Source organism: Lipotes vexillifer, unplaced genomic scaffold (assembly GCF_000442215.2).
Source record: "Lipotes vexillifer unplaced genomic scaffold, Lipotes_vexillifer_v1.1 scaffold418, whole genome shotgun sequence".
Lineage (NCBI taxonomy): Eukaryota > Metazoa > Chordata > Mammalia > Artiodactyla > Lipotidae > Lipotes > Lipotes vexillifer.
Genome location: NW_006798629.1, coordinates 4,966,098 through 4,990,949, shown reverse-complemented (window position 1 = coordinate 4,990,949; position 24,852 = coordinate 4,966,098). Strand labels below are relative to the sequence as shown.

Below are 24,852 nucleotides of genomic sequence, written 5' to 3'. Positions count from 1 at the left end.
AGCAGGAAAATAATTCTCTTCTCATATCTCTATTTCTAGAGTTGTATAAATTGAAATTCTTTTGAGGCAAAAAATAGACATTAAAAATATGTCTATGACACAGTAGAAGGGGCAAAATCCAAAACACTGACACCAACAATGCTGGTGTCAATGTGGAGCAATAAGAATTTTCAGGCATTGCTGGTGGGAATGCAGAGTGGTACAGCCATACGGAAAGGCAGTTGTGTGTGATTTTTCAGGCCTGACCATAGGCAATTAGAAAGGTATGATAGTTAATTTTATGTTTTCAACTCGACTGGCCTAAAGGATGCCCAGATAGCTGGTAAACATGATTTCCGGGTGTGTCTGTGAGTGTGTGACTGGAAGAGATGAGCACTGGATTCGGTAGACTTGAGTGAAGAGATCCACCCTTGTCAATAAGTGGGCATCGCCCAAACCGCTGGGAGCCCAAAGGGAACAAAAAGGCCAAGGAAGGGTGAATTCTCTCTCTCTTTGGGCTACGATGTCCTGGATATTGGAGTTCCTGGTTCTCAGGCCTTTGGATTCTGGGACTTAGACCATCAGCCCCCTGGTTCTCAGGCCTTCAGACTTGGACTGAATTATGCCGCTGGCTTTCCTGGTTCCCAGCTTACAGACAGCTGACTGTGGGGCTTCCAGGCCTCCAGAACTGTGTGAGCCGAATCCTATAAGAAATCTCCTCTTCTCTTTCTCTCTCTCTCTATTCTACCGGTTCTTTTTCTTTGAAGAAGCCTAATACCAAAGGCTTTCCCTGACAGGGCTCACAGGGGAGAACTGCCCTCCCCACTCTGGACATGGTGCACAGCCAGCACCTTGCACCCTCTGAAAGGAGCTGCAATCAAGGTCTCAGGCCAACTCATCAGGCATGATCTTCCACATACTTGTATTCCAAGCCCCGGTGCCTTCATTCGTAGTCTCTTTATATGAGGCCTTGGGCAGTGGTCCTCGTCAGGTGGAGGCAGGCGGAGTAAAACCGTGAAGACGCCTTCCCTCGTGTGACTTAGTAACCAGTACTCTTCCACCCCTCGCCTTTCCGCTCACGTCCCGCCCTCTGACACTGCCACCATCTCAGGGTCCGTAAGACTGCCAGGCTTCTTCGTTCAGGGCTCCGTCAACAGTGAGAAGACGGCACATCTGTGCTGATCACCTGGCCCTCAACCAGTGTGCCGTTCCGTGGGTGAAATGGAACACAGGCTTTGGCGTTTTCTCCAGGTTTTGACCCCTGCTTATTATACCACCACAGTAAGTGACTAAAGGCTTAACTCTTCCACTTTTGACTTGTTGCTTTAATTGGCTACTCCGATACCTAGAAGCTCGACTCTCTCTCGCGCCCAGCTCAGCTGAGCTCCTGACGTTTACCGTACGATCCAGCAGTCAGTCGCGCTCCTTGGTATTTACCAAAATGAGATGAAAATTTATGTCCTGTACACAAAAACCTGCACACTGATATTTATAGTGGCCTTATTCATAGCTGTGAAAAATCAGAAGCAACCAAGGTGTCCTTCAGTAGGTGAGCGGATAAATAAACTGTGGTACATCCAGACCATGGAATAGTATTCTGTGCTAAAGAGAAATGAGCTATCAAGACCTGAAAGACATGTAGAAAACTTAGATGCCATATTACTAAGTGAAAGAAGCTAATCTGAAAAGGCTACATACTGTATGATTCAACTATATTTCAATCTGGAAAAGGTAACACTATGTAGACAATAAAAAGATCTGTGGTCGTCACGGGTTAGAGGGGAGAGAGGGATGAACAGTGGAGCACAGAGGATTTTTAGGGCAGGGAAATTACTCTGTACGATATACAGGGGTGGATACATGTCATTATACATTTGTCCAAGCCCACAGAATGTCTAACACCAAGAGTGAACTGTAAAGTAAACCATGGGAGGGAGACGCAAGAGAGAAGAGATATGGGAACATATGTATATGTATAACTGATTCACTTTGTTATAAAGCAGAAACTAACACACCATTGTAAAGCAATTATACTCCAATAAAGATGTTAAAAATAAATAAATAAAGTAAACCATGGATTTGGGTGATGATGCTGTGTCAGTGTAGGTTGATCGACTGTAACGAATGGACTGCCGTGGTGAGGGATGCTCACTGATAGTAGACTGGGCAGTGCGTATGTGGGCGTGGAGGCAGATGGAAAGTTCTCTGCACTTTCCACTCAACTTTCCTGTGAGCCAGAAATTCTCCAAAAAATAGCCTGTTTTATTAAAAAAATCTAAACATTAAAAAAAAAAAAGACAACTTGCTATTCTGGTACATCAGAATAAAAACATAAAGTAATATAAACGGTACACGTGTAACCCAAAGGGTATCTACATCTGAGATGGTCTTAAAAATAACTGACGATATTTAATGTCTGAGAGGAAAGAGAACTGGCAGTCAGGAACTGTTTAAACATTCCTTCAAAAATAAGACCCCCAGGTTGTGCTTTGATATAAACTCTGTGGCACATCACTGTGTGATTTGGGAGAGTCTTTATTCCTAGTCCCTGAGGTTGGGAAAAGCTTTTCCAGACAAGACAAATACATTCAATTTATCGTTGAAATTAACTGCATTTTGACATCAGTATAATGTTGAACATGCTCTTAACGAGAAAATAGAGAAACGGAAATTCTGGGGTAGGACAGATGGAAATACTGGCAGATAGATAATGGCTGAGGAGTAAGGGGAGATCTAAAATGAAATAAAAAGGAGCAATGTTTTAAAGCACAAAGTGGACATAACTGCCATACCAGGCCGGGCTGAGAAATGACTAAGGAGACCCCTACAGAAAACCTAGGAAAATTACCGTGCAGTGCTATGTTGACGCTGGCTGAAAAAACAAGGCAGGAAGTGGACAGAAGTGCCAAAAAGAAACTTTTCCATTTACAAAGTGTTCAGACAGAAAGTCAATTAAAAGAGACAATAAACATTTGCTAGATGGTTAGGAAAATCTACTGTTAAATGGATTTGATTACAGTGTTTTAGCTATTAATACAATTTACAAGACAAATAAAAAGTATGTTACTTTGTAAATTAGAGAAAATGTTTTTCTTTGATACTAGTAAAAAACAAAATAAAAATTTAAATAAATAAAAGATAAGAAGCAAAAAATTGAGATACTTAATTTAAAAGTAGACAATGCTTTCTTTACAAAAGCCACGTTGAAAAGAGCTTCTGGCACCTGTCCTCTCAGCAGCGATGGCACACGAATCCATGCCCTCACCCCAGGTCTCTAGAGCGCTCTTCTGTCTGAGATCACCCCCGATACTAACTGAGCACGAGAGGAGCTTCAAATGCTTTGAGGGGCAGGGAAGAACTGTAACATCGGCCCTGGTCCTGAGGAGCTGACAGTCTAGTTGAGAAAACGAGGCGCACACTCACAGGAAAGAACAATATAAAACTGAGTGTAATTAAGTGCTACGTTGAGTGGCATTGATTAAAACCTTATAGGACTGTAAAAGTGAGAGGTCAATGAGGGCTAGACTAATCAGGGAAGGTTGGGGGGAGTGGAAAGCTACTTTGCCTGAGGCGTAGGTAAGGCCAGGGGAAGGAGGGCACCACATGAGTGACTTACAGTATAAAGTCAGTCACTAAAAAAAGTGTGAGAAGAGCAGGGCGATTTTAAACTATTAAAGGAGTAATAATACAATTATATTTTAGGAGTATAATATGATTGTATTTCCTTATCTCCTAACCTTTATTTTTGCATGTAATCTTTTTCCTTTTTTTAACATCTTTATTGGAGTATAATTGCTTTACAATGGTGTGTTAGTTTCTGCTTTATAACAAAGTGAATCATCTACACATATACATATGTTCCCATATCTCTTCCCTCTTGCGTCTCCCTCCCTCCCACCCTCCCTATCCCACCCCTCTAGGTGGTCACAAAGCTCCAGGCTGATCTTCCTGTGCTATGCGGCTGCTGCCCACTAGCTATCTACCTTACGTTTGGTAGTGTATATATGTCCATGCCTCTCTCTCGCTTTGTCACAGCTTACCCTTCCCCCTCCCCATATCCTCAAGTCCATTCTCTAGTAGGTCTGCATCTTTATTCCTGTCCAGCCCCTAGGTTCTTCATGACCATTTTCCTTTTTTTTTAAGATTCCATATATATGTGTTAGCATACGTATTTGTTTTTTTATTTCTGACTTACTTCACTCTGTATGACAGACTCTAGGTCCATCCACCTCACTACAAATAACTCAATTTCGTTTCCTTTTACGGCTGAGTAATATTCCATTGTATATATGTGCCGCATCTTCTTTATCCCTTCATCTGTTGATGGATACTTTGGTTGCTTCCATGTCCTGCCTATTGTAAATAGAGCTGCAGTGAACATTGTGGTACATGACTCTTTTTGAATTATGGTTTTCTCAGGGTATATGCCCAGTAGTGGGACTGCTGGGTCGTATGGTAGTTCTATTTTGTTTTTTAAGGAACCTCCATACTGTTCTCCACAGTGGCTGTATCACTTTACACTCCCACCAGCAGTGCAAGAGTGTTCCCTTTTCTCCACACCCTCTTCTCCAGCATTTACTGTTTCTAGATTTTTTGATGATGGCCATTCTGACCGGTGTGAGATGATACCTCATTGTACTTTTGATTTGCATTTCTCTAATGATTAATGATGTTGAGCATCCTTTCACGTGTTTGTTGGCAATCTGTATATCTTCTTTGGAGAAATGTCTATTTAGGTCTTCTGCCCATTTTTGGATTGGGTTGTTTGGTTTTTTTGATATTGAGCTGCATGAGCTGCTTGTAAATTTTGGAGATTAATCCTTTGTGAGTTGCTTCATTTGCAAATATTTTCTCCCATTCTGAGGGTTGTCTTTTGGTCTTGTTTATGGTTTCCTTTGCTGTGCAAAAGCTTTGAAGTTTCATTAGGTCCCATTTGTTTATTATTATTTTTTTATTTCCATTTCTGTAGGAGGTGGGTCAAAAAAGATCTTGCTGTGATTTATGTCATGGAGTGTTCTGCCTATGATTTCCTCTAAAGAGTTTTCTAGTGTCTGGCCTTACAATTAGGTCTTTAATCCATTTTGGGTTTATTTTTGTGTATGGTGTTAGGGAGTGTCCTAATTTCATTCTTTTCCATGTAGCTGTCCAGTTTTCCCAGCACCACTTATTGAAGCGACTGTCTTTTCTCCATTGTATATTCTTGCCTCCTTTATCAAAAATAAGGTGACCGGGCTTCCCTGGTGGCGCAGTGGTTGAGAGTCTGCCTGCCGATGCGGGGGGCGTGGGTTCGTGCCCCGGTCTGGGAGGACCCCGTGTGCTGCGGAGCAGCTGGGCCTGTGGGCCGTGGCTGCTGGGCCTGCGCGTCCGGGGCCTGTGCTCTGTGGCGGGAGGGGCCACAGCAGTGAGAGGCCCACGTACCACAAAAAATAAAATAAAATAAAATAAGGTGACCATATTTGCGTGAGGTTATCTCTGGGCTTTCTATCCTGTTCCGTTGATCTATATTTCTGTTTTTGTGCCAGTACCATACTGTCTTGATTACTGTAGCTTTGTAGTATATTCTGAAGTCAGGGAGCCTGATTCCTCCAGCTCCGTTTTTCATTCTCGAGATTGCTTTGGCTATTCGAGGTCTTCTGTGTTTCTATACAAATTGTGAAACTTTTTTGTTCTAGTTCTGTGAAAAATTTGCATGTAATCTTAATCCATATAATCCAGCAAAGAATCCACAAAGCACTTCTTACAACACGTAAGAAAGTAAAAATGTTTCTAGTTTAATTAAAGTATTTGGGAATAATCTATTTATAATAATTCTGGTCTGTATCTTTGGAAAAGTGAAAGTTTTGTTTGAAGAGTAGCCATTTGACCTTCATTTCAAAGGTTAAATTTTAAAATCTGTATAGGTAATGTTCATATTGCTTTTTTTTCCAATGTGAAATTTTACTTTTACTTAATAAAATCATGGCAGGGTTTGAGGGATGTTAAAGGTGATGTGAGCACCAGTCCGCCTGACATCAGTCCGGTGGCCTAGAGCTTGTTTCCTAACCTCTCAACACGGAGGTTGGGCTCCACCTCTGAGGCCTCATAAAGAACATGCTGTTTCTATGAAATTTATTAAGTGGTTGAATATTATACTTGGCTGACTGAATTACTTTCAAAGAGTATGAAAGCTTTCTTCAAGGTGAATAAAGAAACTTATACGAATACTTTTGTTAAAAGTTAAATATGAGATGCTGATGGTGAACTGGGTAGAATGAGAACTAAGCAAGGACACTGGGATCTAACCCCACAGACTGAGTGTGATTATTTTCAATCACTTAACTGCCAAGGGCATTGTATTAGTTTTCTAGGGCTGTTGTAACAAAGTACCAAAAAATGGACAGTGGAAAACAACAGAAATGTGTTGTCTAACAGTTCTGGAGTCTGAAAGTCCGAAATCAAGGTCTTGGCAGGGCCATGGTCCCTCTCACATCTGTAGGAAAGAATCCTTCCTGCCTCTTCTAGCTTCTAGTGTTGGCAGGGTTTGCTCCTTCTGAGAGCCTCTGAGGGACAATCTGTTCTATGCCCTTCTCACAGCTTCTGGTGACAGCTGGAAATCCTTGCCATTCCTTGTCTTGTAGACGCATCACTTCAATCTCTGCCCTGCCTTCAGATGGCATTATTCTCCCCATGTGTCCTCACACTGTCTTCTCTCTGTGCACGTCCGTGTCCAAATTTTCGTCTTCTTACAAGGACACCAGTCATATTGCATCAGAGGCCCCCCACTCCAGTAGGACGTCCTCTTAACTGCTTACATCTGCAACAATCTATCTCCAACTAAGGTCCTACTCTGAAGTACTAGGGGTTAGGTCTTCAACATATCTTTTTGGATTGAATATACAATTCAATTCATAATAGGCCTCATTACCTGAGCCTGTAAAATCAGGATTTTGGACTAGATGTGGTGGATCTGAACTGTTTTTTGGGTGACATATTCCTTTGAGATGATGATGAAGGCTAGACACCCTTGACTCAGGGCAACGCACACCTACTGGGTATTCTGCACAGCATCAAGATGAAGCCCTCCATTGAACCCCTAGGAAGCAAGGGCCCCAGGTAAGGAGTGCCATCACTGAAGGAAGGCTCTTTAGTTTCTGCAAGAGCAACATTCCTTGAGCTACAAATACATCACCTATAGCTCCAAGAGAGCACACGTCATGCCCAGAGCCTTGTACAGTGGTGTTCGGTTAAAACTTTTTGAGTTTGAAGACGACTGGGTGTAATGGAACATCAGCATTCTGGATGCCCCAGGCAGGGCATCATGAGTCAGAATCCATGGAGATGGAATAAAAACTCGACACCAATGTTCCATATGGAACGCACAGGGTGGCAAATTACCCACCTTCCTCTTGTTCTTGACCCCGGCCTAAGATGCAGGCTCATCTGATCAGTACTGCCCTCCCATGTGTTCTGCCCGATCCTGTTCTGTGTCTTCTTCCTGCTACTCTGCCCCCTCCCAATCCTCTCTGAGGAACAACGCCTTCCCCTCTTTGAGCCTTGCCCTCCGGACCACTGCTGCCCCTGCGACCTCCAGAGGTGACGGTGGGGGGCACTTCACTCCCTGATTCTGTCTGTGAGCCACTGCTTCCTCTCATTCCATAAAGATCCCTCTTCCTCTGAAGGTCATGCCATGTATCTATACTTCCATCCTTCCCCTTCGTTAAGTGTCATGGAGGCACCAGGATGGCCGGCAAAGAGCAGGCACTCAATAAATACTGGTTGAATGGTCGATGCTTTGAATAAATGATTGACTGAATAAAAGTTGTTTCCTTGGTCACTCCTCTGCAATTATGGGATGCTTCCATGGCTGGCCTCACTGTGCTTCTTCTATACCTTCTTCTATGATGATTCTCGATGAAGTGTCCCTGGAGGACCAAACAAACAGCCCAGCTCCTTCTTAATCCCTTGATCTCCTCAGTGACTTCCTTCCCCCCTTTACTGACTTTGACCGCCCTGGTCACACCGAGAACTGCTCCACATCCTCTTGTTTGACCACAACCTCTGATGCTTTCAGCTCTCGCATGATCCCTGTAAATCCCTTGATACTCTGATTTTGCCGCAGTCTCTTCTTGGCCACGCTTCTCTCCCTACACATCTTGAACCTCTCTCTTAAGATATACTCAACGCCCCCCAGCTCCTGCCTCCTTTCAGCCGGATGTGGGTCTCACTTGAAGCCTGAATCACTCTCTGCCTCTTTGGGTCTTGCCCAGTGAGCGTCACTGGGTGCCACTGCCCACGTGTCTCTGCAGGTTCTTCAACAGCTCGCGGGCTCATGCTAGGTCTTGGGCAGCCACCTCCCCAGCGCTTCCCAGTCACTCCCCTCAACCCCTGCCCTGCCCCATTCACAGCAGACAGCCTGGCCTCATCCTTTATCAGGCACCTTCTTCTAGAAATTGGTCTACTTCTGAACCTGCCTGGTGCCTCCTTCCACAGGACTCCCGACCTCACGCCACTGCCTAGTCTAGGCCCTTGTTTCTTCAATTATTTCACTCAAAAAAATATGTGTCAGGAGGATTACTATGCACTGGGCCCTGTCTAGATGCTGGGATACAGTAGGCAAACCAAGACAGACAAAATTCTGTCTCTCACTGGCGGGTAGAAGAGTGGGTGTGAAGAACAAATCACAAACAGCAAAAACTTCAAATAAACAGGATAATTCAACTTTTCATAAATCCTACTCACAGAACAGGAGGGAAAAACTAGCACTGACCCTTGAAGGAGGAGCTCAGACTCTGGTCTGAGAAAGAAATTCTCCACAGCTCTCCCACCTCCAGGTGCCCTGTTTCCCTCTACAGGCAGCCATTAAACCTTCCTGGTCCCCACACCGACCTCTAGTTACATCTTTCTTCTTCCCTTCCCTGTTGACTTTCTTTAAAGATTACTCTGCACATGCTCTCTCTGCATTCTTTCTTTTTTATTTAGTTGACTTTTTGTTGAAAATGTAATGTGTACATAAAATAACAACAAAAACTGTAGAAAAGGCTATTGTAGTTCTGAGCTGTCCAGTTACCCTTCAACCTACCATAATCCAGCTTCTGCTCCCCCAGTCCGCTGAATCCACTTCGGTAAGGTCTCCAATGACTATCCCTCCACAGGTGGACCTTTCCAGCCTTACCTTACTGTACCTCAGCACTCCTGACCCCTGTTGCTTCCCTCGCTCATATAACAGCTTTGTGAGGTTACAACACAAGCTCTTCCTTCTCTGGTGCCTCTTAAATACTGATATTAAATATCTTTGCCACCTTCTCTTTCTGTAAGCACCCACCTTAGCTAGACTGACCATATAATTCTTATGATCTCTATGGGATGCCTCTGAGAGTGAAAGGAGGCAGTATGAATAACTATTACTCTTGATTAGCAAGTGTAAACTGAGACTGTTCCATATAAACTGGGATATATGGTCCCTCTATTCTTGGGAGATCACATCCACTGTTGCGGCTTTAACCAACACGTACCTATTCACCATTTGCAAAAATAAATCTGTAGCCTTGACACTGACAGTGAGCTTTATTTTCCAATCTTCAGGTACTGATTTCTTACAGACATCTCAAATTCAGCGTGGCCCAAACTGAATCATACCCATTCCCCAAACCTGCTAACCCTTCTCTTTCCTCTCCAAGTCGTACAGATTACTCAGCTCTCCAAGCCAGGGCTCATGAGGGAGGACTTCCTGTTCTCTCTCACCTATTCGATTTAATCCCCAAGACATGCTGACTTCAGTTCTGAAGATTTCTTCAATCCACTGTTTTTCCCTTGGACTATGGTCATAACTTTTTATCTGATGTCCTTGCTCCAGTCTTGTCTGCTTCAAGTCTATTTCCACACGGCTGACAGAGTGACCTAACACTGCCCACACTGCTGCTCTGAACCTTTCAGCAGTTTCCTGTCACCTCCAGGATAAGGACTCTCATCACGATCTCATTCTCTTGACTCCTTCAGCCTCATAACCTGCTAGTCACTCTCCCTTTGCACCCTCAGGTTACCAGACAGTCGCAGAAACACACATACAGCACCCCCATTAAGCTGACTCTTACTCCCTAGCTTCTTTGCTCATGCTGTTCCTTCTGCCTGGAACGCAGATCCCTTATTTCGCTCGCCAACATCTATAGCGTTTTCTCTAGGCACACAGCCTGCCCGGAGGGGAGCTCGGTGCCCCTGCTGTAAACTTTCATGCTGCCCATCCATGCCTCAGCCACAGTTCCAGACTCATCAGTTTGAAATTAATGATGTCAGTCTTTCCTACTAGTTGGTAAACTTCCTGAGGACAGGGGCAGTGCCCCTTAAATACTTAATAAATAGTCACCCTATTTTTAGGAAATCTCATCCACTGTTATGGGTTTAAATATGCAAATTTAAATAACTTGGACTTCATATTGAAATAAACGACTTCATTACTCCTGCATTTTTTCACTTCTGCCTATGTGTTTTGTAAGGTCATCAGAGCAGGGATTAAAAATGTACAAAGGCTTCAGCTGCCAAAAACTGCAAGTTTTATTAAATTAATTTTTAAAAGTAGATCTTAGCACAGGAAACAGGGTGATTAAATTAAAAATATAGTTCTGGGGCACCAAAGTAAGAAAAGAGTAAATATTCAAATGTTTAAGACTACAGAAAATCAGAATACATTTCGATAGTGGTTTGACTTGGAAAATTTTGTGAAAATATTATCCAAAAGCATTTTTAAAAATAAAAGTGGCTTCTCATTCCTTTTGTTTTTTATTGCTTACATTTTATAAAAATCATACCATTTTTAAATGGGAGATTAGCATTAAATATTCTAAAACCTATCAACAGGATCCCTCAAATCTACCCAAACATTCTTCTCTACTTTCCAGATGTTTCCTCTTATGATTTCCATGTTCTTCTCGGTTTAGCTCTGACTCAGAAAGAAGGAACTTTTCACTTTGTATGTCAATACCCAAACTATCTGACCTTCAAGGAACAGAAGAAAACCACAAGTTTTGGATAAAATGTGGTGCTCCTGTCACTTACTCATTCAAGTAATTTGGGGGGAATTTTAAAAGTATAATCTAAAATTTAAAGAATATTATTAGTGTTACCAGAGGCATAACAACAGCATCTGGCACAACTGGCATTTAATGAACAAAGAAAGAGAACCACACAGCAATTTAACAGTCAAGATTATGAATGACTCCAAATAGTTTATGTTCTGCTGACAAAGTCCTACTCTTATGGTAGTTTTTTATTTCCTACTTCATCATCCCTTTGTGCAAACTCTCCTAATTATATTTTGGCTTACAAATCTGGTTTTGTGAACTGTGGTTATTTTTTTGAGAAGGAAAACAATTTGAGGTATTTTGAAATTTAAAACATGCTTTGCTATTTTCTTCAAGCAGAGGGTTATTGGACCGAATTTCCAAAGGGTTAGGCACTGGCTTTCCAGCTCGGCAAGTACCCTAAGGTAGACCTGATGAGGTGGGAATACATCTGCCACTTGACACTCCACTGATAAATACATTTGGCCAAAATACAACTGAGAAGAAGTTAAAATATCTTTAAATGTAATATTTAACTTTTATTGGCAAGTTGTAGATACTATAAAAACAGCTCCAAGCTCCTGATAAATATTCCTGAATACTCCCTACCTGTCAGAAGGTGGAGCTCTAAACATATCTGAAATACTGGCTTTTTATATGTATGTTTCACAAATGTGTGTAATGAGGAGATTAAAGCAGGAGTAAAGTCTTTAGAAAAAGCGTTCTGAAGAATATTCCAATTCTCTCAATATAAAATTACCCACATCTCCCAACATGTACATGGTTAACTAACAGAAAGCATATTTAGTATGTTCCTTTGAAACTTCAATATATACTGCCTACTATAAAAATGTAGGTATGGTAATTCAAAATAAAGTATATTTAAGAAACATAGTTTAAAAAATCAGGACCACTTAGTTGAATGTCAGCAAGGTCATTAACACTTACAAGCATCTCGGATGTAGAGTAACATGGCTATGAAGATATAATCAACCAAACTCAGGCTGAGGCCATCTGCAAACAAGGCATCCCAGACCACCAGAAGATCCTGCAGGGGGAACTCTCGTCCAAACAGCAGCCGTACCCACCGTCTGGGAAGAAACAGAACCCAAATTCAGAAAATAGTACTTTTGAGAGTAATATAAAGAGGAATCATTTTCTCCTGTGACTGTGAAAAAATTATAATTTTTAACTGATCACACTGAGCAAATATTATATATCAAAAATATAATACAGTGAAATCCAAGTTTTAAGCTTTCAAATGAGTTCTGTAATTTTATAACTAGGCCACAATCATTAAACTTTATTCCTATACGTATAAAACAAAAGTATGATATTTGAAAAGGATAGAAATCTTTCATATGTATTAGAAATCACAAATCTCAAAAAGGCAAAGAGAAAAATGAATGTAGTTTGATAGTTGCCTCATACGTAAGGTTATGAATTAAAAAATAACAATATTTCAAAATTTTATATCATTACTGTTCTTTTTTTCTTAACTAGACTTTTGCAAATGGTCATATGACAAATTACTACAGCCAAACAGAAAACTGCATTCTCACATTTCACTCCTATGTAAAAATATTCATTTTAAAATTAAATGTGGAAAAAACAAAAGATATCTGTTTTTGTCAAGCGCAGACAGTTGTTTCAAATGAAACATATAATGATACTTAATTTTTAACTTCAGAATAGATATACCTTATCAGTGAGGTTATCTTCCTAGGGGTAGTTTTCAAAACACAGTCAGTTTTATGGCCAGGAAAATGGACACTGATGCTACAGAGCAGACATAAGAAGCTAACAGGAATACTAAATAAGGTCTGTCTATAATTCTGTATCATAAATAGTAATACCTCAGACTCTGGGCAAATGCTAAGCTATTTATATCTAATTCTTACAATAAAATTAAAATAATTCATTTTGATATATCTTTATCCATTTACTTCTAATTTTATATATATGGCTATAATTTCCTTACACAAGCCTTTCTCTAGGAACTTCAGCTAGAAATCTGTGTGATTCTGGCACATAGCAAAGACTCAAAAATTCTAAATTTCTAGTACCACTAAATAGTACAGAATAGAGGAGATTCTTTAAAAATTAGTTAAGAGATATTATTACCTCCTTGCAAAATTCAAAACCAAATATAACCATCTGTGAGGTTAAAGTGAGGCCAAAAAAAAAAAAAAAAATTCAAACACTGCTTTTTTTTCAGGGAGTATTACATTTAAGGAGGAATCAAAAAGCTGTGACAAAATAGTGTATAATCACACATATGTAACACAGTTTATTAGGAACCATATGATCAAATATTTGATTTCTTTTATTCATATTACCAAATTAATCAACAGAATAATTAAACTATTTTCAATTTCACCTTAAATTATGTTACTCAATTTTTCAGGAAGAAATTTTATGTCTAAATGACATTCATCCTTTAAAAAAAAATGTTACAGTATTGCTTAGAATGTTTATCTACCTTTCAATTCTTACCTCACTGCTAATATATGAGAGGTGACTAACACAAAATATATATATGTATATTTTGTCTAATATGCCTGTATTTATGTGGTTTAGAATGAAACATTATTTCTCCACACACTTCTAATTCTTTCAAATTACAAATGCTAATATTTACTGTTTTAAGAAGTACCAAAATATCCCTAAATTAAACAGGTTGCTCTTCTTAATTACAAACAATTAACTGGTCTTGTAAAGAGTGTCGGGGAACCAGAGAATGAGCAAAGCAAAAAGTATCTGGATTAGACCATCTGGGGGACATGTTTAAAGGACCTTTAAACTGATAACTATCTATATCTGCATTAGTAAGTGACTAAAATCACATAGAACACGGTTATTCAGTTATCCAAGTGACACAACTGATGAAATATTCATCAATGAAAAAAAACTGATGAGGGGCTAATGTGTAACATGGTGACCATAGTTGGTAACACTGTATTGTATCATTGAAATTTGCTAGGAAAGAACTTAAATGTTCTCACCAAAAAAAAAAAGAGATAAATATGTGAGATCATGGCTATGTTAATTAAATAGATGGAGGAATCTTTTCACGATGTGCATGTACATCAAATCACAATGACGTATGCTAAATATCCTACAATTGAATGTGTCAATTATACCTCAGTAACGCTGAAAAACATAAGTAAATAAAGTAAGAAATATCTTGGTTTGACGGATAGGCAAATTTTGGCAATTTGAAAACTGCAAATTCTGACATTTAAGTGATTCCTCCTGGTTCAAATCTGGATGCCAGTACAAAACTCAAGGATCACACCCATAAAACAATACTGTGCCCTGAATGTGGCCCCCTTCCCTCCTGGAGGTTATTTTAATACTTTCCTTATCTGAATAAGCCCATTTGGTAACTGCTGCTACTGTTTCCCAAAAGACATTGCTTTTGCTAGGCCTTCTTATGTGCAGAGAAAATTTTTTCTGTGTGTTTTCCAGGCTATCTCCTATTGAAAGCAAAATGCCTTTGGAAAAAAGGTGACATCTATCATATTACAATAAACATCATTTATCAAAAAAACCCCCCAAACTAATGAAGGTTAATACACACCACAGATGAGAATACAATGCTATCTTTTTCCCTCTTCCTTAAAATTCAAATTCCTCTCATTTTCTTATGGACAATCACATTTTTGGTTTCATCACAGATAATGCATCGAAAACAAAGGAGTCTACTTTTCAGAAATAATCTATATTCCTATTATTTCTATAACAAAATGCCCAGTTATTGCCCAAACCCCTTCTCTTGCAGCTTTCCTGTCATTTGGGGTTATGTTAGCTTAGCTTCAAAAACCACCCTGCACATACATATGTGCAGCAGTTGCCACCGCAGAGCTGTCAGGAGTGGGGACTGAAGACACCTAGCAATCTACAGTGAATAAAACATGCCTTCAAAACCACACAGAATGTACGTCTTCAGTACTTTTATATTTAATGTGTAATCTGTGATGTGCCGCTTTATAAATATTTTACATTGCTTTATTTTTGAAGTTTCACCTTGCCAAGTACACTGGTAAATAATTCCAGAGAAAGGACCAAAGTGTGTGTGTGTATGTGTGTGTGTGTGTGTGTGTGAGAGAGAGAGAGAGAGAGAGAGAGAGACAGAGACAGAGACACAGAGACAGAGACACAGAGAGAAATAGAGAGAGCGTGAGCCAGAAAGTTCTCTGTAAAGAGCTCTGTACACTTTGCTAAGTGCTTTATGTGTTTACCAAGGTCTTGTTAAACTCACTGTAAAGCCACCTGTCACACTACTGACAAGGAAAGGTGGCTAAATTGGAAATACAGGAATTCATCTGGTTAATGGCAGCATAAAAATAATTCAGGAAGTGGAAAAAAACCCAGAAACACAGAAGGAAAAAATTCATTAATAGGTGCCTAGCAAGTTTCTTTTATACAAAACTGTTAATAAGTTGTACATGCAAGGATATTACATTAAAGCAAAATATAGTTTCCTCTATTTTATCTGCAATTATAGGAAAATTAAGGCCAAATTCTCAAAATATTTAAGGCGTACACTGTATGACTAATGGAACGCTTTGGGACCAACAATGACCTTATCAATAATTTAATCATTTTTATCCCAACTGGGTTTAGTTCATACATATATTCACCACACACACATTTCCTGTGCTGTTTTGGACTTTCTTCATTGAGCTTAAAAACCAAGAAAAAAAATCAGTTCTTTATGGAATGAGTTACCAATAGAAACTATTTCAGTATGCTTTTGTATTCCTAGAAAGGAAAACTTACTCTAAGAAATGAGGTCCTGTAAAGAACCTCCTAAAATTAACATGCTTTTACTGCAGTTAAAAATATTTAGCAAGAGTTTAAGTTACACTTGAGTAGCACTAAACCTTTCTTTTAGCTTCAGTTTAATCGCTTGATACTATTAATCTTGCTTTATGTATGTTACACCTGCAGATTGCAATGCTCGTAACCTATACCTTGTATTATTTGTGATAATACAATAATTCATTTTTTACCAGACTTACTAATTAAAATCTACACAAACCAAAAAGACCTTCTGAAGTATTAAATTTAATAATAAACCACCCAGACAGGACAGTCTCCATGTCTGCATTTATGCCTCTATTCTCAGTTTTAAATTTCTGTGTAATTAAGCTGCTATCCCCTTGGGGATCAGTGATTCCTGATGGTGTTATTGCTTGGTGAATGACCCATGGAAATACCAAGAGAAATACATTTTTTACTGATCAGTTTATGAAAATGACCAATTTGACTGAGGCTTAAATAAACATTGCCTTAATCCAACATGGCTGCAGTGGGTTATACACGCAGAAAGCAATTTATACACGAGATCTTCATTTCTTTTTTCTTCTGAGATATGGGTACAGCCACCTTGGAAGAACAAGTAAAATTGGAAAAGGTATATTCAACTTAATTTAACAAACACTCTAGGGGCATCTTGAGTAACCTGTGATCACTGACTGGGTAAGCATATTGGAACACAAAAGAGCAATGTTCGAGTTTTGCTTAATGATATTAATTTTGCCTTTTGCCTTCTGTTCACTTGTACTTTTCAAAACTAACAGTTAATTTTTAAATAATCCATGCCTGGTAGAGAAGAAACACAGAATCCAAATTCTGTGTTTGTGTCAGAGAAAAACAAAAGCAAATCAAAAGTTCCCATCTTTGTGCCTGCCACCTCCCTTGACTGAATTTAGGCTCTTCTTATACTGGGTTCCTTTGTACTCAGTTCTTTTTGAATTAATTTACCCTGAGTTTTCCTTTATGTCAACTCTGTGAAAACAGTCTTAAAATTAGAACCAAATATTGTAGTTATTATAATTAGGGTCACAAGGCAGTCTCATCTTTAATTCTAACTTCTTTGGAGAGCAAAGCCACAAAAGATGGAAGCCAAAATAAATCATTTTTCCCCCCCAATTTCACGTTTATTCTTCTTCTGAGAGCTCTGCAGAATACATTATTGGAAGATGCTTAGCCTGTTGGCTATTTTTTCAATCTATTTCAATTTGGTCTCCTTAAAAATATTTGGGATCTGCATGTGCTACAGAAAGATCCGAATACTTCAAGCCCATCAAACTCTGTTGCAAAAACAGAAGGAACTGCAACTTCAAATTAGTTATTATCTTTAAGGAACTCAAATTTGCTTTCTAAGTGCTCCTTGTAATACGCAGGTTGAAGCCAGCTTGAATTTGGCTTTCTGGGAACATGTGTTAACCCTAACTTAACCGCCACAGGATAAGTACACGAACTGTTAAAAGCGTATTTTTGACTTTGGGGAAAATTCTCTGTTCCTTTCAGTGGGCAGTACACAGCCCTTTATTAAGGAAGGTTTCTTATTCCAAAAATAAGTTCCTAATAATTATTACCCATTCGTACTGTAATTTATTCTCTTTGGCAAGGGTCTGAAGCTGTTTTGTCAGAACTATAATACGCCCTTTGCAAAAATAGCCTGAATGGAAAGCAGAGCCTTGTGTATCTATGTTTTTTCAGAGGTTCAAGATGCTCTGAGAGTGTGGGACACAGAGGATGACCATCACATGTCTTGAGGCTGTATAATCCTTGAACGTTTCTCTCTCTCTCTCTCTCTCTCTCTCTCTCTCTCTCTCTCTCTCTCACACACACACACACACACACACACACACACACACACACACACACTTCTTTCAGAGGTAGACCTGCCATTTGGATTACAAGTATGGTATATCGAGGAGTCATTTTAGGATGTATGATTTACCAGCAAGTTCAAATAAAGCTACTGAAAGGTGATCATACTCCAATATCGATTTAGTTGTATGAATAGGATGTGCTCTCACTGAGAATCCTATTGTACACTCCAACCAGGGTGCAGCTGGAATCATAGCCCTGACTCAAGAGAACATGGGGGTAAAAGCTGCTAAGAAGTAATCTCTCTACCCGATCACTTACTTGGGCTCCACTACAAGTGAGCTACTGGGCATCTCCTTGAGAAAATTACTTGGAAGCCACTCTGACCTATGAATAACAGCATGAAGAATTAATTCATGGACGGTTGGTGGTCACGTGGGGACACTTAATTTTAGGCTCTGTGAATACTAGTGTTTATTTATACTACAAACAAGTCTTACTTCTAGGAAGTCTATAAATAGGCTTTGTTCTGTCATTTTATCTTCAGGAAAGGGAGTTATGAGCAAGTCGGTTTTCTCAAAGAGCACACACAGGCTTCCTGAAAATAATTGCTCCTATCCTTCCCTAATCTGAAACTCATTAAAAAACAAAACAAACCTTGTGCGACTTTATTTTTTTTTTTTGAAATTGTCATAGGCTATTTCACATACCAATGAAATCTTAGCCTCACTGAATAACACTTTTCAATTTCCTGTGCATAAATCTCCTAATACACTCATATATATCGTTGGAGGAACTAACATAAGGTGTAACACTAAACTAAGAAATATCATCAGGATCCATGTGATTCAGGGTGGACGTAAGACCGCACGTCTGCAGACCAGTCACACGTCATGAAGAGAGTCAGACTGAGCCCCTTCCTAAGAGGCAGCAGCGGTGCCTGGTTTCTATGACTTCTTACCGCTTACCTGTAGCTGTAAGCACCTTCTGGTGTGGTTTTCTCGGGCCCCCTCTTCCTTCTCCCCCTCCCCGCCATCGCACAAGGCGCCCCGACCCTGCCTAGCTGTGCGGAGGCTAGGACAAGTGCGTCACTCAGGCCTGATGCTTACAGGTTCCATATCTATTCTGTTCCCCAATCACACTGTCCAGAGATGAAGGCACTGATAAACAGATCCCAGCTAAAGGGTTAATTACTGATAGGTTGGTTTGGTTCCTCTTCCTTCTGCAGCAGATCACAAGCTCCTTGGGGTTATTTGGTGTTGGACAGAGTAGGGGAGTTAACGAATGTTTATTAAATTACTATGAATCCTCCTTCCCAGGTCAGCTCTTGTTAACCAGTGATCTTCTTGATCTTGAGCCTGCATCCTTGATCTCTCATACGTTTCCTAGCTGCTCATCTGACATTCCCCTGGGCTGCTCTCATCTCTGTAGGGATCCCTGGACACACATACTGAATAGTAAGTGGTCACACCTATGAAGCAATCGATCAAGGCCTCCTAAGTCCTCTCTCTTGGACTTTCTCCCTTCACCTCCTGTACTCTGGCTCCCTGCTTGCCTACACCTCAGATGCTCTGCAGCTGGGGCCTGTAGTCTACTAGGACCCTACCCTCAAAATGTGATCCTAGGACCAGCCCCAACATTGGGGAGCTTGTTAGAAATGCAGACTCTCAGGTCCCCAATATAGTCCTACTGGATCAGACTCTTCATTTTAACCAGACCTACAGGTGATCTCTGTGTATATTTAAGTTTTGGAAGCCATGGACTAGGTGACAGTTCCCTGTTTCCTACTCATTTTGGTGCCAGCTGTCAGGGCTCCTAAAATCCACCATGCATCCGCGTATAATGTTATTCTAGGAGGAGAGAAAAGGCTTAAACTGTTGGATGACTCTTCTAACTAGAGTAATGGTCTCAAACTTTAGTATGCATCAGACTTGCCTGGAGGGCTTATTAAAACGCAGATTGCTAGGACGCATCCTCAGAGTGTCAGATTCTGATTCTGAGATTTAGATGGGGCCCGATCGTTTGCATTCCGATCTAGTTCCCTGGAGTTGCTCATGCACCTGATCCACAGATCACAGTATAGTATGAGAATCACTAAATGAGGTTCTGGTTTCTGTTCACATCCCCTTAGTCCTAGGTGGGGGGTCTTCTAATCAGCTTACTCATTGGTTTCGTGGACCAATGGCCATGAAACATCTAATGGCTGGGACACCAAGCACACACAGCCAAACCTCTCTTAACGTTCTATCTCTAGTAGTATCTATACTTCTTGCCCTCAGGAAAACATCACTATAAAAACATGATCCAATAAAAAGGAGAGACAGAGACATTCAGGAAAGGGAGAAGGCCTCCCAAAGGTTAGGAGAAACTGGGCCACTCTGATTTTGTTTAACTCCCAGTATATTACAAGATGAAGAAATGCCAGAACAAGGCCATAAAAACTGTGACATTTTAAAAGTTAACATTTATAGGTCAATGTTTTTTTAAACATAAATTTACTAGGATGGTTACATACAATTGCAGTTGAAGGCAGAGCGAACACTCTTAAGTTTGAGGCCTTCTGTGTTTAGCCCTGAGTTGATGACTCTCCTGGGTTCTCTGGTGATCGGCTCTAACGAGGTGACAGTTGGGATGGGACAGGACATGGCCAATAAGCTAGCTGCAAGGAGAGGAGTGGCCAGTGCATACAAGGGACAGAGAATACCAGTGCCACCAGGACCCAAAAGGGCACTCTCCTACTCCCCATGCAGAAGCCCGACAACATTGGGAGCCTGGCTGAATGGCCAACGATTTGGTGTTTTCTCTCCTGTGTGACCCATGAACCATTCTCACCCTGAGGTTCTGCACTATCAGTATGCTCAGACGGATCTGTCTCTAAAAGAAAACATGCATTTAAAATGTTTTACCTGGAAAGATAAAGAGCTAAACAGTAAGAGATGTCTGCCCCAATGGTATCATTACTACCAGCCCCACGATGACCTGGTAGAAGAGAAATTTCAGGATAAGGGAGTTTCCCTGGAACCTCTCAGATCTCCACGCACAGTTGAAACACAGGAAGACCACCCACACAAGGGCAAGCGGAGGCTATTTATTCAAAGCTTGCTATAGCAAGGGAATCAGCTACCATCACTTGTGTTTGGCAAAGGATCAAAAGCAGTCAGGGGAGTGGGAAAGCTTTATTAGTGAATCACAGAGAAGGCTTCAGGTCTGCCTGATTGGAGGCTATAAGGATGCCGCTGGGCCGACCAGAAGAGGAGCCTCATTTGTGATTGATTTGGGGAGCATATTAGCTTTCTCTGTTTGGTCCTGAGTTGGAAGCAGGCAAAAATAGGGGAGTTGGCAGTCACTGACCAAGTCCTGACTGTTCCGGGCTGATTTTGCTGCAGAGGTTGTGGCTTGGCTTCTTGCACAGGTCAGTGCTCTCTTGTCCTAGATTGCCTGGCCAGTGTTCACTTTCTCATTCAGTCTTTCTTTACCAACTCCAGGCTGCTCGGCCTATGCCCATGCCTAGTCTAGAACCAGCTACAGTTTCAGTTTCACAACATTACTTTCTCGGGTAGTTCTGAAGTCTAAAGGGAGACGAGATTGAGAGGCAGTGGCAATGGGTGTGCTGTTTCCCTCTTTACAAAGCTTTATGGAAAGCATGGAATAGTGAAACTTAAATTCTATTTCTCTATATAATTAGAGAGGAGTTGTGGACCCCTTTGAGAATTCAATCAAGTTGATGAACCCTCTCCCCTAAAATATACACACATCCACACACATACTCATGTGCAAGCCATTTCAGGAGTTTAGCTGATCCATGGACCTTAAATTAAGAAGTCATGCTCTATATTATTGTTTATTTTACTTTAGACGTTTATATTGCCATGGAAAGTTATATTCTACTGAAAGGAATACACAGCCTCTTTGTGCCTATTTCAAATTATCTCCTTGCATTTTAAAGGAATAGCATATCTTCTTTCTTCCTGGATTAAGTCTCTGCTACTGAGGAGCTAATCTTTGTGGCTCAGCTGGTTGAACAGCCTATAATTCAGCCCCATATTGGAAAAGTGTCCATGATTGGCAATTCTCACCTTCACTAAGTTGGAGATGGAACAGCTGGGGAGAGGGTGGTGGACATCCTTCACTGACTTCCTCTCCTGGCTCAGGCTAGCCCTGATCTGACCGTAAGTAAGGCTGCTATGAAAAACACCCAGGATCTTCATTTAACACGTATTTCCTGAAATTCAACTGTGTAGCAGGCACTGTGCTAGGCCCTAGATGGGGTGAGATGCTGACAACTTTCAAATTCAGTCAAAGCCCTACCAATCTGGGTTCCCAGAGTCACTTTGTATTTTTCTGTGCCCCCTCCCCACTAAGTGCCCCAATCAACCAGGGTATGTTCAGGGAATGCAAACTAATGGCAACATTAGCACAATATAGTTAGGAAGGTAAAAACAATTTAAAACACCACTAAATACATTTCAAAGTCAAGTATTAACTGTTTTTGGATTATCCACCATTTGGGATTATATGTGCCCTGGTTCCTGTCCATTACTGCAGATAAATGAAGAGCAGAATGTATCTGCACGGGGCCCAGCTGACTTACAAGGGGGCAGAAGTCAGTGAGGGAGAAGGGCAGTCAACACCCACATAGTTCAACTCAAACCCTCACAGTTACCTTTCTCTAGTAATGGAAGCAAAATGGGAACAAAAGAGGGTTAAAGAGAGTTGGGCTACTCCACTTTATCCCTGGCTCCCTGGCAAACAGCTGAAGTTTAGTGCCCAAACAACTTTACAATCAACTGTGTGTGTGTGTGTGTGTGTACATTTAAAAAAAATAGGGACAAATACACACCAAGCCAAGAAAAAAAAAATGCATTTTCTTATGCATAGACTTCATAATTTATAATGGCAAATATCATGCATTTATATGACTTTTTTGATTTCTAGAAATACATGATCTAAAAATTAGCCTTAACTCTCTAAAAGTGGTATTTCTTCAAGTGGTCTGTGGAATATAGGCATTAAAATCACCTGTGGGAAAACTGCACGTTTCAGAGACAGGTGATGACTTTGTTGAGCCTCCAGTACAGAATGATGGCTCTAAACAGGCAGGGCAGACACCCGCATGTTACAGACGTCCAGAGGTCCCAACAGGCCCATGGCCCGGCTTGAGCACACCCCAATCAAAAGCAGACTGTAGATTTAGACAATGATACTTTAGCTCCAAGCTCAGTGTTCCACCTATCTTTTATAATCCTCTGAATTCTCTATAATTCCTAAAGGATATCTAATTCAGATTTATATTTTAAAAACACCTCTTCACATTCATGTCTGAGTCACAAGACTCAGAATGCACAGTAACTACTCTTGCTATCTATCATCTGTGTGGTCACTAAGTTTTTCTGAGTAGAAGAAATGGAGCTTTCTGAAGGACTTATTTTGATAAATCATGATCAGCTATTTCACTAGCACTCCAGTTACATACAATACAGTGGTAATTACAGCTACAGGACCCTACAAGATTTAGAGTGCTTCCTTTCAAGGAAACTCATTAAGGAAACTATAGAGAACTAAGAACTTACAAAGAAAAATTAATTGCCACTTTTGGTCAGCCTATTTTAGAAAGACGTATGAGGTCTAGATTGTATATTGGGCTAACGGAGAGAACAGAAACTCAGTGAAGTCTGGCTTACTGAGGGCATCATGGTACATAATATGTTCATAAATTAATCTGCTCGTAAAGCAACTCACATACGAAGCACAAAAACATCCCGTAAAACACTTTAAATTTATTTTTATCAACAATACTCATTTCCTTTCCACATCAGCTAGCAGTTACTGTGGCTAAGAGCTGGTTCTGAGAAGCTACAAATCCATGATCTCAAAGGTGGAAATGCTGCTCTGGCCACAGCCTCCTGTCTTACCAGTGTTCTCACTTCCAAAATTCTTCTATTTCCTGTGAATTACAGTGAAAACTATGTGGGGCTATTATTTTGTTAATTTTGAATAACTTTTTGCAAGGTGAAAAATAATTTTAACGTGTAACGGGGCATACAGTGAGAAGTAATTTCCCTCACTATTCCTTGATCCACTCCCTCCAAATCCAACTGCCTAAGTGCAGCCAATGTGATTCCATAACACAGAGGCACTTTTAGGTATGCAAACACCTTTTAAAAACAGACATGGGAACATACTAAACCATGCATTTTAAAATTTAACAATATGATGGTTAAAATGGAGAGCATTCCAAATCGGCATTTATAGAAATACTTTATCCTTTTTAGTGGTTGCGCAGTATTCCACTGAGTGGACGTATCATGATTCAACCAGTTCTTTTATTTTGAGGGCATTTAGATTTCTCCCTTTGTTATTACACATGTCTCTGTAGGGGTCTTTGTGCTTGAAAGCACAGTATATCTTGGAAAGAAGGAAATGGTTTACTTCATGTTACCTCAACACTTTAGTTTGATTTTAGACTCTTTGATTACAAAGAGTAGAAGTGAAGGATCTCAGGAAAAAAAGGGGGCATTTGGGAACACAGTAAAACAGTGGTTTTCAAAGTGTGGTCCCTGGACCAGTAGCATCAGCATTACCTGAGAATTTCTTCAAACTGCAAATTTTTGGACATTCCCCACCCATAGCTACTAAACCAGAAATCCTGGCAGAATTTGAACAAGCCCTCTGGGTGATTCTGATGCAAGCTCAAGTTTGAAGCCCCTGCTTTAAGAGTTATATAACAGAATACAGTTCTGGGCCCAAAAGCTACCAGGGACCAAGAAAGTTTCAGTGACCTCTTTTTCCATCTCTCTCAGGCTACAGGGAGGTCTCTTTTCCCAGGCAGAAATTTTATTGTAATATTGTCAAATTTACCAAACTTTTTTCTTTATGGTTTATGGGTATTTTAATATTGCACCTAAGAATTTAAAAATAATAATTTTATTCCAGTTTTGTTTATATCACTGACCTACCCGGAATTTATTTTGGTGCAAAAATAGAGATACAGCTTCATGGTTTACCAAATAGCTAGTTAGTTCTAAAAACTGTACTATTAAATAATCCATTATTTTTCTATTGATTTGAAATTCTACTTTTATCATACATAAAATTGTCATATGTACTGAGGGTCCTATATGTATTGACGCTTTACCAATTCCAAACTGTTATAAGTATGGTATCTTTACAACACATTTTAACAGGGGATGGGGCTAATGACAAGTTTATTCCA

General features: G+C 40.2%; 1 protein-coding gene across 1 annotated transcript in view; it reads right to left on the bottom strand.

Moving 5' to 3' along the window:
- The window catches only part of TBC1D5 (TBC1 domain family member 5), a 358,157-nt gene that overhangs the window by 145,862 nt on the left and 187,443 nt on the right, over positions 1 to 24,852 (bottom strand). The window contains exon 12 of the mRNA XM_007470644.1: positions 11,961 to 12,103. Within this exon, the coding sequence (XP_007470706.1) occupies positions 11,961 to 12,103 (143 nt within the window). The remainder of the gene's footprint in view (positions 1 to 11,960; positions 12,104 to 24,852) is intronic.